At 38.7% G+C, this 20,314-nt stretch overlaps 2 protein-coding genes across 4 annotated transcripts in view; one reads left to right on the forward strand and one right to left on the reverse strand.

The window, feature by feature from the left end:
* Positions 1–718: 718 nt before the first annotated feature.
* Positions 719–5,640, reverse strand: LOC143889383 (uncharacterized). 3 transcript variants are annotated; one of them, XR_013254826.1, is made up of 4 exons: positions 4,590–5,640; positions 2,428–3,792; positions 1,563–1,628; positions 720–1,349 (listed from the first exon to the last, which is right to left on the reverse strand). XR_013254826.1 is itself a non-coding variant. In XM_077393556.1 (2 exons), exons 1-2 carry the CDS (start codon positions 5,589–5,591, stop codon positions 2,551–2,553), a joined length of 2,244 nt encoding a protein of 747 aa, XP_077249671.1. In that variant the 5' UTR covers positions 5,592–5,640; the 3' UTR covers positions 2,264–2,550. The 3 variants fall into 3 exon arrangements, 1 of the variants encoding a protein (XP_077249671.1); XR_013254825.1 differs by having other exon boundaries at positions 719–1,628; XM_077393556.1 differs by lacking the exons at positions 720–1,349; positions 1,563–1,628 and having other exon boundaries at positions 2,264–3,792.
* A 4,273-nt stretch (positions 5,641–9,913) lies between these two features.
* The window catches only part of LOC143889384 (cullin-associated NEDD8-dissociated protein 1-like), a 36,610-nt gene continuing 26,209 nt past the window's right edge, over positions 9,914–20,314 (forward strand). The window contains exons 1-11 of the mRNA XM_077393557.1: positions 9,914–10,072; positions 12,960–13,055; positions 13,199–13,368; positions 14,815–15,025; positions 15,701–15,866; positions 16,019–16,148; positions 16,857–16,971; positions 17,098–17,255; positions 17,394–17,517; positions 18,133–18,183; positions 18,267–18,349. Of these exons, the coding sequence (XP_077249672.1) occupies positions 13,020–13,055; positions 13,199–13,368; positions 14,815–15,025; positions 15,701–15,866; positions 16,019–16,148; positions 16,857–16,971; positions 17,098–17,255; positions 17,394–17,517; positions 18,133–18,183; positions 18,267–18,349 (1,244 nt within the window). The 5' untranslated portion in view covers positions 9,914–10,072; positions 12,960–13,019. The remainder of the gene's footprint in view (positions 10,073–12,959; positions 13,056–13,198; positions 13,369–14,814; positions 15,026–15,700; positions 15,867–16,018; positions 16,149–16,856; positions 16,972–17,097; positions 17,256–17,393; positions 17,518–18,132; positions 18,184–18,266; positions 18,350–20,314) is intronic.

Here is a 20,314-nt window from a genome sequence, read left to right on the forward strand (position 1 = left end):
ATATGGTAAACACAAATGGTGTATTGGTATTTCCTTTATCACATCAACGCCAATAAAGCTAACAAAATTCCTCTTACAGGCTGCAAGAATTTTTTGGAAAAGTTTTAAAAAGGAAAAATATTTCTAAAATTTCCTACTTTTTTCATACATGAAAAAGAAAAGTTGAAGCAACACTGTTCAATTTTTATTTAGAGGGACTTTCAATTTATGATAATATCCCTGTAAATTAACCATGACCAACATTATTTCCTTCTAAATCTCCTGAGAAAAAATTCTCCCTCACTCCAATCCAAAAAGGTTTCGTTCCAAGAGTCTTGTATCATGGAAGATGGGTTCTCTACTGGATTATCAACACTGCCAACTATTTGAAATTAATGCTTGGCCATGGATCATGTTAAGTTGCTCCATCGTCAACCAGTAGTTTGCAGAAATGTAAAGCAATTACAGATTCAACGTTCATTCTCTATTATGGAATACAATTCATGGAACGTTTCTGAATTTGGTGTCTTTGGTCTCAACAACAACTTTTTGTTTCTTGCTTCAAGCCTGCTAAACAAGCACCAGGGCAAGTTTACAGAACCCTAGGACAAGTGGTGTATGGAAATATTAAGGCTGAATTAATAAGAGGATTGAGTATTAACTAATTTTACAGTTTCATTTGAATACTGTGGTTGCACTTGTTTGTACAATGCAACAGTCTAGCCTTGGGGGAAGCTTCAATCATGGAAATCGCCTGCATTTGGTGAAAAGGTGATTCTATCATTGACAATGGGTATATTATGTAAACAAAAAATTGAATGGTAAGGAAATATAGGAGATCGAAAAGGGGGTCAAATACAAGAAAATATAAAGACAATAAGAAAAAACTAGAATTAAAGAGGAGGCGGAGGGAATAAAAAATCTCCAATCCCGATCAGTCTCTAGTCAACCGGGCTGCTTCGCCATGTGTTGGAAAATCACAGAGGGGCCCTCTACATGGTCAATGATCTCCTCAATTTCGCCGACAAATCTCCAGGAGAAATTGGCTCCTGGTTTCATCCATCCGATAACATTGAGAGAATCACCTCCTACAATCAAAAAGTCTTAAATCCGCTTCCTCATCCAGGCGGATCCTCGTCCAATAATGCCTTGATTCCCACTTCACCCGAAAATGAAGTTTGGTGATGCTGTCTGTCACCTTAATGAGACCCTCTATGCCAGCTCGGTCAGGATTCCCTACACTGGACTCGTCAAAATTTAGCTTCATCATGCCCGGGTGAGGGTGTCCATCTAAGATTTGGCTTACTGGATATCCCCTTGTAAAACCTAATCTCTACCCACGATCATCGAATAGAGGCCTCTGATGTACCCTGAAAAGGTTGGAAGAATTCCTGCACATCACACTAAGAAAAATAATATTTGACTTTTAAAGGCAAGACTACTTCTGACCAAGCCTTCGAATATGCGCTTGTTCCTTTCCTTACACCGAGCCGAAAGAATTGCTAATAATCTTTCATCTCTTAGTCCAGTGGACTAGCATACATTCCTGTACTAAATCTGCTATACGCTGAGGAAAATTGTACCTCAAAGTGATTAAGCATGACATATCAGATTTCTCTGGCGAATGAACAGATGATCCATTGTTTTGCCTGCAACGTCCAAGAGAAAGTTCAAGAGGCTCTGTTTATCTTGACATAAAATAAAAAATGGAAGGAAAACAAATTTTATGCCTTTTCCTAAATTGATAGGGTATTTCTTTCTGTGTGAAACAAATTTTACAGCCAAATACCTTTTATTTTTAATGGCCGAATTGGGCATTATTTTTTCCGTTGGGCGACCAACCCCTCTCCCCCAACTCTCCCCCAACTAATTCTTGGGCTGAAGTGTGGGGCAGGCCAGCAAGTTTGTCTTGAGCAAGCTGCCGTCCAAGTGGTTGCCCACTTCTGGTTTTGTTAGGCTGAACTTTGATGGCTCCAACTTAGGAACCTGGGTCCGACCAGTATGGGTTGGCTCCGCAGTTCAAATGGTGCTACTAAGTGGGCCTTCTCGAGGTTGCCGGCTAAGACATGTGCTAACCATGTGGAAGTGCATGCCCTACTGTCTGGGATTCGTCTCGTGGAATTATTCAAAATGAGAAATTTTGCTTATTAGTGTTGCTTTCCACCAGACATCTTAGTGAAAATGCATCAAAGTGGTTTTTTGAGTTCTTTTAACCGTTATCATGAGCTTAGACCCAGTTGTCCAGCAAACAGAATAGAGGATACAAAGAGTGGGAAAGAAAAACTTCTAGAACAAGGAATATGAGAATTTATAACTGTAAGGTAAATGTAATTAGTCATCCAGAACAAGCAAAATCTGGAATCCCTACATACATCATTTAAAGTAAAGATTGTTTTTGTTTTGTTTTTTTTTCCGAAATGGGTGAAGTAATGGTTCAGAAGAACTTACATAATGAAAATTTATGCTAGGAGAAGGATGAAATTGATGCTGTTCTTCTCTATCAGCTATCTGACTCGAAGAAGTAATGACATCCTCTGCAAGAAGAATGATGGGGATATCCGAGAACCCTTGCTAAAACTCCATAGACGAGACATGAGCCTCAGAACTCTGCACAAACCTTCTCAACCTTGACATCTCTCCAACGGCAGAGAACCACTCTGTGAGAATCTCCATCGTTATATAATCAGGATTGCAACATTGTATCTCCATCTGGTTCATCAGCTCATATGCTTTATCCAACAAATTCCTCTCCCAGAGGCCTTTGAACAAGGCATTGTATGTAGCAATGCTAGGAAGTAGGCCCTGGACCTTCATTTCATCCATCAACAAAATGGCAGCTTCCACTTCATTTCCCTTGCAGAGAAAATCAATCAGAATGGTATATATTACAGTATTGGGTGAGACTCCCTTAGCACCCATGTTTCGAAAAAGCTCCATGGCCTTATCGAGTTTGTCGGCTTTGCAATATCCATGAATCAGAGCACCATAAGTAATCACAGAAGGCACGTGACCTTCTTCGATCATCTTGCTCATCACTTGATGCGCAATCTCAAAATCACCAGCCTTACTCACTGCAGCAATGAGGGTATTGAATGTAGCCTCATCGGGTTTGATACCCGCATCCTCCATTTCTTTGAGAATTTCATACGCCTTATCTAATCTCTTCCTCTTGCAGAACCCACTGATCAAGACATTGTAGCTCATTGCATCGAGACGAAAGCCATCTATTTTCATCGCGGACGCAACAGAGCATGCTTTTTCTACCCTCCCAGCCTGGCTCAAACCAGATATCAAAGTAAAATACGTGATGGAATCCGGAGAGCAGCCATTTCTCACCATCTCTTCGAACAATTCCATCGCCTTGTTGACATTGTTTACACGAAGAAATGCACCAATCAGAGTGCTGTAAGTAACCGTGTTGCCTCTGAGGCGAGGTGGGGTGTCCCCATTCTCATTCCGGTCCATGGCGCTACCACACATCTCATTGAAGAAGCTTAGAGCGCTGCTAATCCTTCCATTTCTGCACATTCCATCGATAACTGTGTTCATAGTGATCACATTTGGAGACAATCCTTCTTCCATCATCTGCTTGAAGAGCTCGGATGATTTTTCGATCTCACCCGCTTTGCAGAATCCATCAATCAAGCAATTGTATGTGACAGTATTGGGAGAGCAACCTTGTTGGCTCCTCATCTTATCTACCAAGACCAATCCTTCATCCTGCCTACCTACCTTGCAAAGCCCATCTACCAGTGTGTTGAACATGATGACATCGGGTGCCTGCTTCTTCTGTTGCATCATTTTGTCGAACACCTGCAATGTGTTGAAGTATAAATGATTAAATAATACCACAACTTTAAGAGCTTAAGCTTTTGGGGTAATTGGTTGTTTGAAATGATATCAGAGCAATTGCCTCACAGCAGGCCCTCGCCTCATGAAAGGCCCTCAGTTTAAAACCCAACAACTCTTTGATATTAAAAATCCATGTAAGAAAGAGGGGCCACACACGAGGAGTGTTGAAGTATAAATGATAAAATAATGCTAAATCTAAGCGCTTAAGCTTTTGGAGTAATTGGTTGTTTCAAATGGTATCAGAGCGAATTGCCTCACGGCAGGCCCTCAATTCAATACCCAACAACTCTTTGATATTAAAAATCCATGTGTACGGCCAACCCAAAGAAAGAGGGGCCACACGCGAGAGGGAGTGTTGAAGAATAAATGATTAAATAACACCAACTCAAAGCACTTAAGCTTTTGGAGTAAATGGTTCAAAACCCAACTCCTCCTTGTTATTAAAAATGCAAGTGTAAAGCCAATCCAAGTAAAAAGGGGCTGCGCATTGAAGTATAAATGATTAAATGACACCAACTCTTAAGAACTTAAGCTTTTAGAGTAAATGGTTGTTTCAGATGCTATAAGAGCAATTGCCTCATGCTGGGTCCCGAATTCAAAACCCAACAACTCCTTGATATTAAAAGTCCACGTGCACGACACCCCTGACAAAGAGGGATCACAAGTGAGGAGGAGTGTTGAAGTAAGATTGATATGATTAAATAACACAAACTCTAAGAGCTTAAGCTTTTGGAGTAATTGATCATTTTGTCAAACACCTGCAATGCGTCATCAACGCGGTGGGATTTACATAGCTGATTGATAAGAATACCAAACGTGACGATTGTGGGTTCAATGCCCGCATCCTTCATCTCTGAAAGCAGCAAATTCATCCTATGGAAGTCGCGATCTCTACCAAGCCCAGTCAAAAGGGCATTGAAAGAAGGCACCTCTATTACTCCGCCCATCTTCCTCACGCCGTGCAGAAGGTCCCATGCCTTGTTCGTTAGACCGCTCCTGCACAGCTTGCTCATCAGTTTTGTATATTGGACTGCGTCCGGGGACGGAATCCCACGCTTTCCCAGCTCCAAAACTAGCCCTAAAATGGCGGCGTTGTCTTCTTCTTTGAGAGAATCCATTCTGAAATCTCTCTTCAGCAGAGCAGAGAAGAGAATTAGGCAGGTGAATCGATTAGGCCGGCAATCAGAATCAGAATGTAGGGTTTTACAGAGCATATCGGTGAGAATGAGATTTAGGGCTGTTTTATGGGAGATTGGGTCTGAATCAAAGAAGAGGGGTTGGAGGATTTGGTTATAGAGGTGGGTATTGCGAAGATGGGGCTTAATGTCGTGGAAGACTTGGAGGGCGTCCGATATCAATTTGGCTCTACCGAAAAAGGGGATGAGAAGAGAAGCGGAGTGAGTTGTGAGAGAGAATCCTTGGTCTCTTGATTTGTGGAGGAGTTGGAGCATTGTGAGGTGGGGTTGTGGTTCTGTGCTTGCGACCTCGAACATGACTTGATAGGCGGTGGGGCCATGGATAGAGGGTGACATGAATTGGTAGAATTTGAGCGCTTTTTTGGTGGTGGGTAGAGTGCGGAGGATTTGAAGGAGATGGGAAGAGGAGGAGGAGGAGAAGAGAGAACTTATTTCTTGCTCATTCCAGTCGTCTTCTTCTTTTTGGAGGAGTATTTGTACAGCTGTTTTGTTGGGTTCGAGAGAGAAATGGCGATGGTGTTTAAGAAGAAGAAGAGGAAGAAGCTTTCTACTTCTCTTCGCCATTGTTGGTTGGGTAACTATTGGATTTGGAGGGGAGAGTTGCAGAGTTACCACGGAGTTGAGTTTTTGTATCATAAATAATGAGGTCGGTCCACTTATACAGAGTGGGTCCCACCTTTGGTTGATCTACACCGTCTATCTCATAACGCTACGCTCCAATTGGGCCGCTAAACCCAATCATCTGATCAAGGCGATCTCAGTGGCAGGAGGCTGACTTTTAGCGTTGCCGTTTGGATCAACGGACCTGATCATGTAGGCGTGAGGCCTAGTACTTGTTTTCTAGAATGACTATTTTCTATTTAGTAATTCCCATCCAATAATATGTATTTTTGGTCATTAAATGTATCCACCCAGCAATAGACAAGCTATCAGATGAGTGGTCCAGATCGACCAAAATATGGGTCCTACTATGTAGTGGTGGGGATGTCCTACACTGTTCATATGCTCGAGCCATATTTTGGAGTTTCTATTTTCGATAATGTGAGTCAACCCTACAGAAACACGGTAAGGCGGGTATGCTATTTGTAGTAGTAGCAGCCCCATCGGTGTTGATGTCACCTTGATCTGCCAAACTCTAGCCCCTTGATCCATCAACTCTCTTCCAATGTTCTACAGAGAAGAACCAAAGATGATTTGATGGAAGTACCGATATAATTGAACCCGTACCGGTGTGGCTTTTGGCTTAAAGTCGTGGGTATGCTCCCAGTGGACAAATAGGTGGTATTCTTGATTCCGGTCCCCCTCTCCTTCCACACAAGGGTTTCAAATGTAAAACTAAAACCCTTTTACCAGAAGATTAGGAATAGGTATGGAATTTGAAGACAATTCCCATTCCTGGTTCCCGCTTCCCAGGCGCACCTAAATGCAACAAATCTATAGCCTATCATACAGAAAGCGGATCAACTATTTAAATGAAAATAGCATCAGTGAGAATTGGTTTCAAAAAAAAATGTGGAAAGATTAAATTTCCATGTCATGATTCAATTAAAGACATAATGATCTCAGATTTGTTCTTATATTTCATTCAGTATTTAATATTTAAAATCCCAATAATATTTCATTGAGCATGTTGTGTGCATAAGGTACGAAATAACCAAGCTTGAAAATGAAAATAAATTGAGAATGATCTCTCATGTTTTCACATGGGGTTTCCGGTGGCATCAAGGTGAGATGGAGGAGAGATAAAAAAGAATGGGTCAGATGCTTTCTCCCACCAATTCAACATTCCTCCTTACCTTTGGCCGTGAATTAGAATTCAACACCAGGGAAGGGCTACTGAAGTGACTGCAATGAGTCGGTGAAGGCATGGATTAGCCCTAATTTCTCTACTAAAATGTTACGAACCTAAATCGGTTCGTAACGGATTTGATCTTTTTAGATAGAAGATCAACCTCTTGATCCACTTCGAGGAAAGGGTTGTCCTTCTCTGTGCACAAAACGCACTATCTTGGGGATAAAATTCTCATTGAACAAATAAAGGCTACGTACAAGTTATTTATTAAAAATCCCTAACTAGATAAGTTTTATCTCTAAGACTCATAACTAACTAAATAACTACAAAACAAATCTCAAAATAACAAATATCTGAACCGATTTATTTCAGCCAAGGTGGGACCCAAATAAGCACGTAACATTTCTCTCTCCTTGAAATCAACCTTGTCCTCAAGGTTGGATCATTGGAGAAGATAATCTCTTCCTCCGGGGTCCCAAATCTTAGTGGGCATCATCTTCACGGAAAATATAGTTGAAATCAATGGTTGAAACAACTCCCTCTCCCAACCGTTCTCATCGTGTTGTTCATCAAAGATTCTTCAGTGTGTTTTCCTGGAATGATTTAGATGTCGATGCATAAATGGTTGTGTGAGAGAAGAGGAACGGTAGACTCTTTGGCGACGAACTTTCTTTCGTGGCTTTTTCACTTTTTCTTTTGGCTGATTTTTTCTCTCTCTTCTTCTTTTCTCATCTTTTTCCATTTCGCCGTTTCATTTTTGTAACAGTCTTTTCTTCGATTTGCTTTCTTTCATCTTCGCGCATTTCTTTGATCAACATGCTGATTTTGTTGAGGCCTTCCGCAAATTGTCGTTGCTCTTATATCATTCTCGAAATAGATACTTTCATCTTCTGAAAATGATCGTGCAGGAATCCAAAATCTCCAATGATGTATCCATGGTGTAGAACTGGCTGCTTTGATACCAATTGTTACAAACCTAAATCGGTTCGTAACGGATTTGATCTTCTTAGAGGGAAGATCAGCCCCTTGACCCACTTCGAGGGAAGGGTCGTCCTCCTCTATGCACAAAATACACTATGGGATAAAATTCTCATTGAGCAACGAAAGGCTACGTACAACTTATTTATTAAAAATCCCTAACTAGATAAATAACTACAAATATAAGTCTTTATCTCTAAAATTCCTAACTAACTAAATAACTACAAACCAAATCTCAAAATAACAAATATCTGAACCGATTTATTTCAGCCAAGGTGGGACCCAAATAAGTACGTAATATAAAATTCTCACAAGTTACGGATAAAGAAAGAAAGTACAAGACTCTAAATCATTGATACGGACTTACAACGAAATCAAAACGAAGACGAGATATAAATAGGGAAGAGTTAAAGAGGATCGATGGGGAGAGGTACAAGTTGCAAGAGCAGAGGTTATGGAAGTTAAAGGTGCCTTGGTAATGATTCTGATTATGTTTCTTGATTTTGATGTTGATTCTTGATTCTGTTTTTTAATCCCATTCTGATTCTTCTGAATTAGAATCATATTCGATAACTCACTTCAAAAAATAATTTTTGGGCAGTGATAAATCCCCCCACCCTCGTCTAGGATAAATTCCTTCCTTTTATGCTCTGTTTGGTTGCTGGGTTTTTTTTTTTACCTGGGATTTATGTGGGTAAAGGTAGGAGACAAAAGAGGGGACAAGCATTAATTAGAGAAAGATATTATGATGAGTGGAGAGAGAGAGTAGAGAGAGAAAGAGAGAACACCATTTTCAAGACAAGATTTTGCTGATGTCAGCAAGAAAAAGCAGATGTGACCACTAAACCTTTACCCACATAAATCCTGGGTAAAAAAAAAACCCATCAACCAAACAGAGCATTAACGATTTTGAAGCCACAACCGGTACAACACTTATACAATCTCTCTCTCTCTCTCTCTCCTACTTGAACAGTTGGTGGGCCCCGCATACTTAACCTGACAAAATTTTATATGGTGCAAGACCGTGTAATCCCATATGTTTCAAAATGGACCATATGACAAATACCATAGGATGATCCGACCCATCCATTTGACCACATACCATAGGATGATCTGACCCGTCCATTTGACGGGCCACAGCTAAGGGTGGCAAAATCAACCGAACTATTCCGATACCGAACCAAAAATGTGGTTCGGTTTGGATAAACCAAACCAACGATTCAAATTTCGGTTCGGTAGAACCAAACCGATTTGGTTCGGTTCAGTTTGGTTCGTTTTGGACAATGATAAATGCACCCCTTTTCATAAGAAAATGATAAATGTGCCCCTTTTCATCGAGTCGATTCGGTTTGGTTCGAAGTGTTTCAGTTTCAGTTCGGTTCGATTTTCGGTTTGGAGTGTTTTGGTTTGGTTTCGGTTTGGGGGTCAAACCGAACCGAAACCGAACCATTGCCACCCCTAGCCACAGTGTAAATAGGTTGTGCCCCAAAATCTCAATTTCATAGGATGATCCTAGCCCTCCAATCTATTAGATCAAATGATCCCCACAATGTACATAGGCTGCACCCCAAAATCTCAATTTCATAGGATGATCCTAGCCCTCTGATCTATTAGATCAAATGATTAGGATCATTGAGATGGTTTTTTGGGCACAAACTATTTAGGTTGAACCTAAACAAATAAATGGTTGGGATGATCAAATGCTTGATGATCACATCAACGGCTCCGATCACATAAATTTGTCAAAAATGGGGTCCAACAAGTGTCGATAATAATGAAAAAGTAACTTCCGTTTTGGCATTTCTTCATACCGAGTTAAGGGAGTTGGTTTTTCGCCCCCCTGCAGGATAATACGCCCCACTATTAACGTGAATTGCGGGCAGACTCAATGTTTTTTGACGTCAAATCAAGTAACAACGGGGCGCATTATCCTATAAGTAGGGCGAAAAATCAACGGCCCGAGTTAAATTCAATAAAACTCGACCGAGTCAAAAAAATTGTCGTGACGAGTCTCACTGTGATCCGCTCATCGTTCCTAACCAGGTAAATTGCTTTAAAGAGAGGACATTGTTAGTAATTTAGACTCCTCTATAAATGGTAATACCCTTTGCTTTTAGACGCTTCGGCTGTTCTCTCCTCTCTCTCCAGGGTTTTTTCATCTCAATTCACACTTCCCACCTTTAGCTGAAAGTTTTCCATCCAAAAACTTCTCTGCTTTCAAATAGAAAAAAAAAATGCTAGGGTTTCGTTTTCTTGCACTTGAGAGCTGAAAATCGTAAGTCTTCTTTCTCTACTCCCCGTTTATTTGATTTAGTTCGCTTTTCGTCCTTCTTCATTTATACACATGAATTTTCTCTGCAAATTTCTGCATAAATCACGAGATTAGAGACTTATTTCCTAACTGTGTAATGTATTAGGGTTTGCGCTGTTTACATACTTGTTTCAAAAGGAATATCAGTTGATTTATTTTACTGTTATACGTACTCTGGCACACATGATTTTATCATGGTTTGTTCTTTTGGCATTAAAGATTTAGGCTTTTTTTGAGGGGGTTTCTGTTCAGACAATGAATTTGAACTGCGCAGTTAGGCTAACTTGAGTAAATGAGATAAGACAGGTGATGTGGAGAAGGAGGGGAAAAGACCTAAGAATCTGTATTATTGCGTACTCATAATCTGAATGGATTTCTGCCAAGAACTAAAAATCCTTGTTTCTTCTACTAACTTCTTATGACCAGCTGCATCAGGAGAATAGACTAAACTTTATTGCTGGTAATGGTCATACTCCTCTCATTTACTCAATGAAATAAACTTCTCCCCCCCTCGAAAGTGAGGGATATCCTGTTTTTACCCATATATTGGCAAAATTTCCCACCTAGGGTTATGTCATGACTACCCATGTCCGATACACTAATCATCAGTCATTATGCTAGAATAATCGAGAGATTCCCCAATTGTCGCACTTTTATCAGATATCTTTATGATTTATGGGATTACGCACACACAAAAAAATAAATTTATTCCAATCACACTGAGAAAAAATATTGCATCAGAAGATACCGATAGGGCTGCACATGGTTCGGTCCGGTTCGGTTTAAGGGAATTTCTTAAACCGAACCGATCCCATCGGTTTGGATTTTTTCCAAACCGTAAACGAACCGATTGGCAGTTGAACCGAACCAAACCGAACCGGTTTTGACCGGTTCGGTTCACGGTTTATCTGTATTTTACCTATAAGTAATGCGCAGTCATAAATAGAAAAAGACATAATGGATTACTATTGGATGAACCGTTTGATTTTGGGGATAATGGACAACTTTGGACCATTTGATTTTGGGGATAATGGACGAACCGTTTGAAGTTTGAAGTTGAACGGCAAAAAATACTAAAAAGAGATATCTGAACCGGTTCGGTTCGGTTTTCATATCAATTGTGGTTCGGTTCGGTTTTGTGGATTAATATTTTTTGAACCGTGAACCGAACCGATTGGATCGGTTTTGTGAAAATCGTAACCGCGACTGAACCGGTAGATATAAAAACCGAACCGAACCGAACCGAATGGCCCTAGGTGATGTCTTGTTTCTCAAACATCTGAAACAGTTATAAAACTTTTTTATGAGTGGAAATGAGACATGGAGTTTGAGTTTTAAATTTCAAAAGAAGTGCTCGGTTATTCTCTTGTAATTTTTTGTTTATTTTTAGTTTGCCTTTGATTGTGTTATTTGATCAGATTTTTGGTCTGACGGGATTTTCCCCACATGTACGAACAGATCTACATTAAGCATAAAGTTCCCTATGTGATGCTTCTACCCATACCATAGGCGTGAAGGGGGAAAACCCAATATCAGCTTGGTTTTTTCCTTGCTCCTACCATGTAGAAAACCTGGGATTTTGGAGTATGTGGAGAAGAAGGAATAGAAGAGAAGAACAAGAGATGCTGAAGAGGGAGTTAGTGAGAGTTAGTGAAACCCCTTGAAAACCACAACTTTTCCATATCACTTAAACATTACAAATAACATAGTTGCCCCTGATAAGTGACTTAAATGAGATTTGGTGACATTAGTGATGGGGCCCATCTGCATAATGATAAATAATAATAAGGACATAAAGAAAAAGAAAACAAGGCCTGCGATAGGGTCCACTTCAACAAAAACTCTTTTTTTTTTTGTGTAATTAAATAGTTTAGGTAATTAATCAATTCCATATTCAAGTCCCATATAGAGCTCCAAAGTTGGAGGGGTTTGAGAGGATCTCCTTTTAGCATTCTAATTATGTGAGATTGGAGTTTGCAAGAATTATTTCGCGGCTCAAAGACCTTGGCTTTAGTGGGTTAAGGCCTCTCAAGGGTGGCGACGGCTTAGTTTTAATGGGAGCAGTAGAGTAATTCAAAATGAAGCTGGAGAATTTGGGTGGTGGGATATCGGTGTAGTAAGAGCTGCATGGTAGCTATTAAGTTCCTTGGGACATTCAATGCTAAAAAGGTATGAAATAATGGGGAATTCTCTCTTGATAAATTAAAGAAGTTTCTGCCCCTCCTTGGCATTTCTTTTAGCAGTTCAGAAAATTTATTTCCCCAGCCCAACCATCATGAAGGTGACTCCTTGTAGGGGTGCAACTCGGGTTGATTTTTTGGAATTCGGGTTGAGCTTTTACCTTAAAATCAGGTCGGGTTCGGGTTGATTTCAATCCATTTTTTAGCAGAAGCTCAACCCGACCCGACCCAAGTTGCACCCCTAACTCCTTGGCTGGCCACATGTTCATTTTTGGCTGGTAATAACATAAAGCTAACTTTTGTGCATAGAACATTCTAAAAGGTAGGATAGTGGGTGTTGAAATTTTGACATTTACAAATCAAGCCAATTACTTCACGAACTATGAACTCCACTTTTGATACAAACTTAATCTAGGAGTTGATTGTAATTATTTTCCCTGCCTAATCATCATGAAGGTAACTCCTTGGCTGGCCACATGTTCTGTTTTGGTAGGTAATAACATAAAGCTAACTTTTCTTCATAGAACATTTTAAAAACCCCATTTTATTGCCTTTTGTTCTGGGTCGTAAATGTTAATGGATGAATAGATGGATAAATCTGTAGTTTCAGGCTTCTTGTTCTGGATTCATCTCTTTTATTACTAACCTTTTTCCTCTTCTTGGATCTGCAGATAGTATCTGGGAGACCATTCACTGTGCTATTACATAATATTTTGGAAACTGCTTCGAACATGGCGAATTTGACAATAAATAGTATATTAGAGAAGGTGTGGTTTTGTTTGAAATGGATCTAAATGAATAATTTTTCTTGTACTGTGTTTTACATGCTGTTCTATAGTTTCAGAATGATTTGTTTTCCCCTTCCTAAATTTTAGTAGGCCTGTATTAACTCTTCTAGTTTGTTCTGCAGATGACGGGTAAAGATAAAGATTTCAGATATATGGCGACCTCGGATTTGCTCAATGAATTAAGCAAGGAAGGATTCAAGGCTGATACTGATTTGGAGATGAAAGTGTCACATACTGTCCTCCAGCAACTTGAAGATGCGGCAGGCGATGTTTCAGGGTTGGCTGTGAAATGGTATATGTTTTGCGACTTTATTAGCATTGGTGCTATGGAAGTTTTACTTAATTAGAAAACACTCTCTCTCTCAAACCTTTTAGTTTCTTCTTAGGGTGAAAATCGCAAGATTTTTGCCCAGTGTTGGCAAGAATGGTGTGAGTTTTGGAAACCGACATTGGTACTCACTGTTGCACTTGGGAAAAGTATTGGACGCATGTGATCTTGGTAAATGATTTTACATACTGTTTGGGTTGCCACTGAAATTTTGGTTCTCGGCATAGTTGAAATCTACATGTCCACATGATATGGGATTTTCGATTAGATGTCATTTGGGATCAAAGATTTCATAGGGGAATGCATGTATTTGTTTTTTGAATGGTGGGGGGAATCCATGTATTAACTCCCAAATCCTGAGCTGCAGCCTTTCTAGTCTTCGATTATTGTCGTGGCTGGGTGACATTGCATCACTTTCCACATGATTCCACCCAATATCCAAACAACAGATGATTTAGTTCTAAACTTCGATATTTTATGTAATTTTAGGGTTACAATAGGGAGCCTATCAACTTACTTAAATATAGTGTTTACTTTTCCATATAATTTTTTTTGAACTTAAAATCTATTGTCAATTTTAATTTAATATTTTCTGCAATTTGGAAAAGCTGAGAAAAGTCTGTAATGTCACAATTGAATCCATAGTGTCGGAATCTGACACATGTGCATCAGATGTATTTAGCCCGTTTAGAACTTGTGTCTCAGTTGCATCTTTTTTTTTTAAACATGCAATTCATTAAAACAAAACAAAGGAAGAGATACAAATCGAGAGACAGATGGACAAGGGAGAAAAAAGAGAAAAGAAAGAGAACGGAAACTAGCAAACAAAAGCTCAGGCAAAAACCTAATCCATAGACAGAGCTAATTGGGCAAGCAACATGGAGGCCCATACAAGACAAAAACTAAAAATCTGGCATTTCTGCCTAAACAAGAATTTATTTGCTTTGACTTTCTTCGTGATGGATAAGCGTAACCAAATAGCCTCCATTGCTCGAAAGAGGGATGAGAATCTCCAAGGAGGCCGCTGCTCGCCTTTGAGCCAGGAAATGATAGTAAGAGAAACGCCCTCAAAACATTTTGGTTGTCATTTGTTGAAGTATAATTGATTAAATAACACCAACTTCAACAGCTTTAGCTTTTGGAGTAATTGGTTGATTGACATGGTATCAGAGCCCAAGGTCCTGGGTTCAAAACTCACAACTCCTTGATATTAAAAGTCACGTGACGGGGAGTGTTGAAGTATAAATGATTAAATAACACCAACCCCAACAGTTTAAGCTTTTGGAGTAATTGGTTGATTCACATCATTGAATGATATGGGGAAGTTTCAAATATTCATGTTCTTGTTTCTTTAGAATCTTTCTGTCAAAACTGATCAGGGGCTTTCCCCTGTTTTTCTTTCTTTTATAGTCTAGTACCGTTGGTGAAGAAGGTCAGCGACGACAGAGTTTTGGATATGACGGACATTCTGTGCAATAAATTGGTAAATGGAAAGGACCAGCACCGTGATATTGCAAGTATAGCCCTGAAGACAATAGTTTCGGAGGTCACTACCACTGCTGTTGCGCAACGTGTTCTTTTATCTCTTACTCCCAAATTAACGAAGGGCATAACAAGCGCTGTAAGTTCCTATATAAATTATCTTATTTGAAAGAATTGCCGAGTTTTTTTTTCGTTTTGTGCGCGTGTGTGTGTGTGTGGGGGGGGGGGGGGATGATAAAGAACTGTCGAGTTAAGGTGGAAAATTGAACCAATATATGGGTAACTTGCTAGGGCCCAGCGGTTTGTAACCAATTGCTGTACACATGTTAACAATTTGTTTTCAAAAGAATCAGCATTTTTGAAACATGATGAGCTTAAAAATTTGTTCATTGCCCATGTAGAAAATAGAACCTATCCTATCTCTAGATAACTAACCATAATTTAGTAACCTGTTTTTGGTGCATGTTTCACAATTTGATTGTAAAAGAATAAACTTCTATAAAAGTGACATGCCACAAAATTGGTTCACCTTCCACTCTTTTGCATAAATTTTGAAATGCTTGGTGGATATCTCTGGCAAATATCTGTTACTTTAAGAATGATGCTAGGTGCCTTTCATTTGCTTATTGGTTTTTTGGATATCCCGCACTGTCTGGTTATTAATCAGATTTAAATAGTTAATGAACTGGATTATTCTCTTATGAATTTTGTATGGTGTATTCTGCTATCTGATTTAGCTTTCCTGCAAATTTATATTTTTGACTTTGATCTCCGTTTAGGATCTTATATTTTGTTATTGATTCGTGTTTTTCAGGAATCAAGCACAGAGATTAAGTGTGAGTGTCTTGATATCTTATGCGATGTTCTGCATAGATTTGGCAATCTGTTAGCAACAGATCATGAGCTACTTCTAAGTTCTTTGTTATCCCAATTGAGTTCCAATCAAGCCAGTGTCAGAAAGAAGTCTATTTCCTGCATTGGTGAGCTGAAATTAATTAGATGCACCATGATACCTTCTGATTGTTTATTTATAGGCGTGCTATTTTCATGAAAATATCTCTATTATCTATATCTACAACTGACCTTTTGGGCCAATCAGTAGATGCAATTGACCATGATTTTCGTCTTTTAGCTTCTCTTGCCTCTAGCCTGTCAGATGATCTCTTGGCAAAGGCAACTGTAGAAGTTGTTCATCTCTTGAAAAATAAGGGCCCGAAACCTGAAATGACCCGAACAAATATACAGATGATTGGAGCTTTAAGGTAAATATCAAACTATGGTTTCTGCATGTGACCGTATATCTTTGTGCTTTCTATTTGCTTAGATGGAATTCATAATTTACGACACATGATTAGTATGTATCTATTTCCCCATACACGTTAACAGACATAGTACATACAAATACACGTGCATGCATATACATGCATACATTGCATACATATGGTTTCATTAACGTTAATTAAAGGGTTTATATGAATGTGCTTTGTTCCAAGGAGTGATGATTTACCTTGTCCCTTTTGTTGCCAATTTTATATTATTTCGGTGCTCTGACTTTTTCTTAATGTACTCAACTTCTACGCTAGAGTATTCCTTAAAAAAATATTGTGCACTGGATCATTTATATATAGTTCTACCCATGATGCATTTGTTGGCTATATATATATATATATTTATTTATATTGAATGGCTTGTTGCCTACTATATTCTCCTTTGGAATCTTGATAAATATTATGCACTGGATCATTGATATATAGTTCTTCATATCTGTGACGCATTTGTTCCCTACTATATATATGTATGTGTGTGTGTGTGTGTGTGTGTGTGTGTGTGTGTGTATTGAATGGCTTGTTGCCTACTATATTCTTCTTTGGAAATCTTGATTTTGTCTATCTCGAACATGTTCTATTAAAATTTCCATCTCTAATTTGATTTGATATTTTGAAAACGTTTTTAAAATTGCGGTGTTTCAGCCGTGCCGTTGGATATCGCTTTGGACCCCATCTTGGTGACACAGTTCCCTTGCTGATTAATTATTGCACAAGTGCATCAGATGTCGATGAAGAACTTCGTGAGTACAGTTTGCAGGTATTTTGGGTGTCAAGCTTTTGTGAAGTCTTTTAATACGCCATTCTCTTCTTGTTTCAAACGTGTGTTTCTAATGGGAATTGTTGCTTCGTACCTGCTGCACGATCCTATCTATTTTGCTTGCAGGCTTTGGAAAGTTTTTTACTAAGATGTCCCCGGGATATATCTTCATATTGTGACAACATTTTACTTGTTACTCTGGAATTTTTAAGTTATGATCCGAACTTCACTGATAACATGGAGGAGGATACTGATGATGAGAGTCATGAGGAGGAGGAAGATGAGTATGTTTGTGATTATTTGCATAATAAACTTCAGAATTGATCTTGTTTGCTTTATCTTGCTGAACTTTCTGCGGATTTTTTTTGAATATTAATTTTTTTTAATTTCCTAGGGAATTTGTTGTTATGTCATTGTTGTAGTGAGAGCGCAAACGAATATAGCGACGATGAAGATGCAAGCTGGAAGGTTCGAAGAGCTGCAGCAAAGTGCTTAGCTGCTATAATTGTTTCTCGCCCGGAGATGCTCTCAAAGCTGTACAGGGAGGCATGTATTAGACTAACATGCCTTAGAGTCTTCTATTTTCCTCAAGGGAGGATAGAAAAATATTAGAAGGGGAATGATAGAATGAAGGGCGGGGTCCTTGCAAAAACCAGCTTCAAGGGTGCCCCATTGGCCAATTTCAGCAAAGTGCATTTATTATGGCGCACAAAAACATGGATGATGCAGGAAAAGATGGACACGGTTTTGACTTTGCTGAAATTGACCAATGGGGGCGCCCTTGAAGTTGGTTTTTGCAAGGGCGCCCTTCATTCTATCATTCCTCATATTAAGAATAATCATTTTCATTTTTCATTGGAATTAATGAAAAATAAGTCACGTTTCTGTTGCTTTCATACGAATAGAATCTTCTAGACTGTTAATGTTCTAGAAATCGAGGTTAGAAATTATTTGAATTGTATAAAATGGTTGGGTAGTGACTAGTGAGGTTTGGAGCAAACAGTTAAACATTTGATTATATTTTAAGACCTACTGCAGACCTGCTATTATTTATTTATTCTGTTTTGAATGGAACTGTTTTTCATCGTTTTCTGTTATAATGGTTTTTTGGTTCATTGGCATCTTAGTATGTGTGGATGATATCTTTTCCGCACTGTGCAGGCTTGCCCTAAGTTGATAGAAAGGTTTAAAGAAAGGGAAGAAAATGTCAAGGTATTCTTATATATGTTCACATGCTATTCACATAATTATTTTCCGTCTCACGCGGTTGATTATCTGATATTTTTTTGCTGCAGATGGACGTGTTTAATACATTCATTGAGTTACTACGCCAAACTGGAAATGTTACGAAGGGACAGACTGGCGTAACTGAGTCGAGGCAAGTGGATAACGTGTTTTATACATGAACCTAAATGGCTCTTAGAGTGTGGAGTTGGTAACTGAGTGGATGCATTGGGACACATAAACGAACATTCGTACTAGTCTTGAGTGTGTTCATAACAGATCCTGCCAAAAATTCAAATTAAATTGAAGCTTCAAAATACCTTTTCCTGATTGCTATTGTCCATGCTTTAATAATTTTCATCCAACTTAGAAGATTTTTTGGATATACAGACATATCTTCCTTGAACAGCCCTTGCACGCAATTGTTGTTTTGGTCCTGCATTCTGAGATCGACCCATTACCACTCAAACGGGAAATGGTACCTTTTTGATTTATTCCGATGAGGAGTGATCTTTCAAATCGTTTGCAATATAGATGATTGCATCCTTATATCATGGAACAAATGAATTGCTTAATCATTCATGCGCTTTAGCTTCATTTTGACTCAAAATCTTTCACTTCATTTTGACTCAAAATCTTTCACTTCATGTTGACTCAAAATCTTTCATTACAGTCTCTCGAACTACTTTGGAGTTTGCCTTTGATGAATGAAATTATAGGTGGATACTTGTCCATGAATGGGTAGATTTACTCGCATAATCCCACCAAGTAATCTGAAATGTAAATGTTGTTTAAACTTTCCCTTTAAACTCATCTGTTACACTGGTTTTTTCAGTTTTTTTTTTTGAGTGATGGGTTTTTCAGTTATACGTAAAGTTTTGCATTGGGCCTCTGTCTTTTGACACTTTTTTTGAATGGTAAACACTTTTTGTTCTTACGTTATTTCATTTGATTCTGATGGACAAGTGCTTTTCATATCACTGAATGTATTATTGTTGTTGTCACAATCACTATCACCCTTTCATTTATTTTAAATATCATCATCATCATTATTGTTATTATTATTTTTTGTCTGTCACTCTACATGGGCTTGATTTCATTATGGTAAGAAGGTTACGCTCACCCTTCTTAGAGTGATCCCAATGGGCATTGATTCATTTTCTCAAAAACATGTATTAAAAACTCAAACACTAGAACTATTTTTTGGCGAAATGGATTTGTTTGACCTAGGCCAGGCAAAAGCATGTATGCATGCAATCATTTGGATTGCTTGCATTTGTTTCAAAAAATTTTGGTTGTTTCATCTGAAACATTTCCAAACACACATTTTCATGTTGCATTTTGAAATTTTACTCATGAAATTGATTCTAAAGAAGAAAACCATATTTTCCTAATTTCTTCATGTCTACTCATTCTGGTTGTCTATATCAATGACAAATGATATTTTATTTGGAGTTAAAGCAACACAGATGAGAATTGGAGCGTGGACCAATGAATAGGACCTTTTGACCTCATCCAAATATGTTGTGGTTTCTCCTAGGATCTCCCAGGGCAGTTGTTTGTTGTTTATTTGCAGGTCTTGATAAGATTCTGACTAAGATTCTAACTGTTGAGAAAATCCGCAGGGCAAATCCGATCCGATCGTGCACAAGTAAACGGAAAGTAAAACTAGAAAACAAACCACAAGATGCACACCTATATTTTATGTGGTTCGGCCAAGATGCCTACATCCATGGTTGGGAACACAATCTTCCACTATGGGAAAGCAAAATTACAAGTTAATGAAAAATGATCTTCCTACACTACAAAGTTAATCAAACTCCTTTGGCTCCTTTGAGTTAATGAAAAATTGATATTGTATCAATCATTGACTCGCCCGAGTCGACACCTTTTTACCTTGTTCGAGTTCTCAACTTCTCATCAGAGTCCGATTTTTGAAACACTGATCTAAACAACCATGCATCCTTGATTCAAGTTTTCCAGGAAGTTTAACGAGACATTGGATAATAAGTAAAAATGATCTCTGTCACTTTTTGTTTTTTGGAACACTGATGGCTAGTACTTCATTAAGTAATTTCATTGTGTTGACAATCTGGGGTTACCGGCTTGTCCTAGCATT

This window comes from Tasmannia lanceolata, unplaced genomic scaffold, assembly GCF_043159265.1.
Source record: "Tasmannia lanceolata isolate RefF3 unplaced genomic scaffold, GAP_Taslan_0.1 ptg000013l, whole genome shotgun sequence".
NCBI lineage: Eukaryota > Viridiplantae > Streptophyta > Magnoliopsida > Canellales > Winteraceae > Tasmannia > Tasmannia lanceolata.

Coding starts and splice junctions, on each gene's coding strand:
- LOC143889383 (XM_077393556.1), bottom strand. CDS start 5,591: ATGGCGAAGAGAAGTAGAAAGCTTCTTCCTCTTCTTCTTCTTAAACAC. Junction 3,793..4,589: donor GCGTTGATGACGCATTGCAG/GTGTTTGACAAA, acceptor AACACATTGCAG/GTGTTCGACAAAATGATGCA.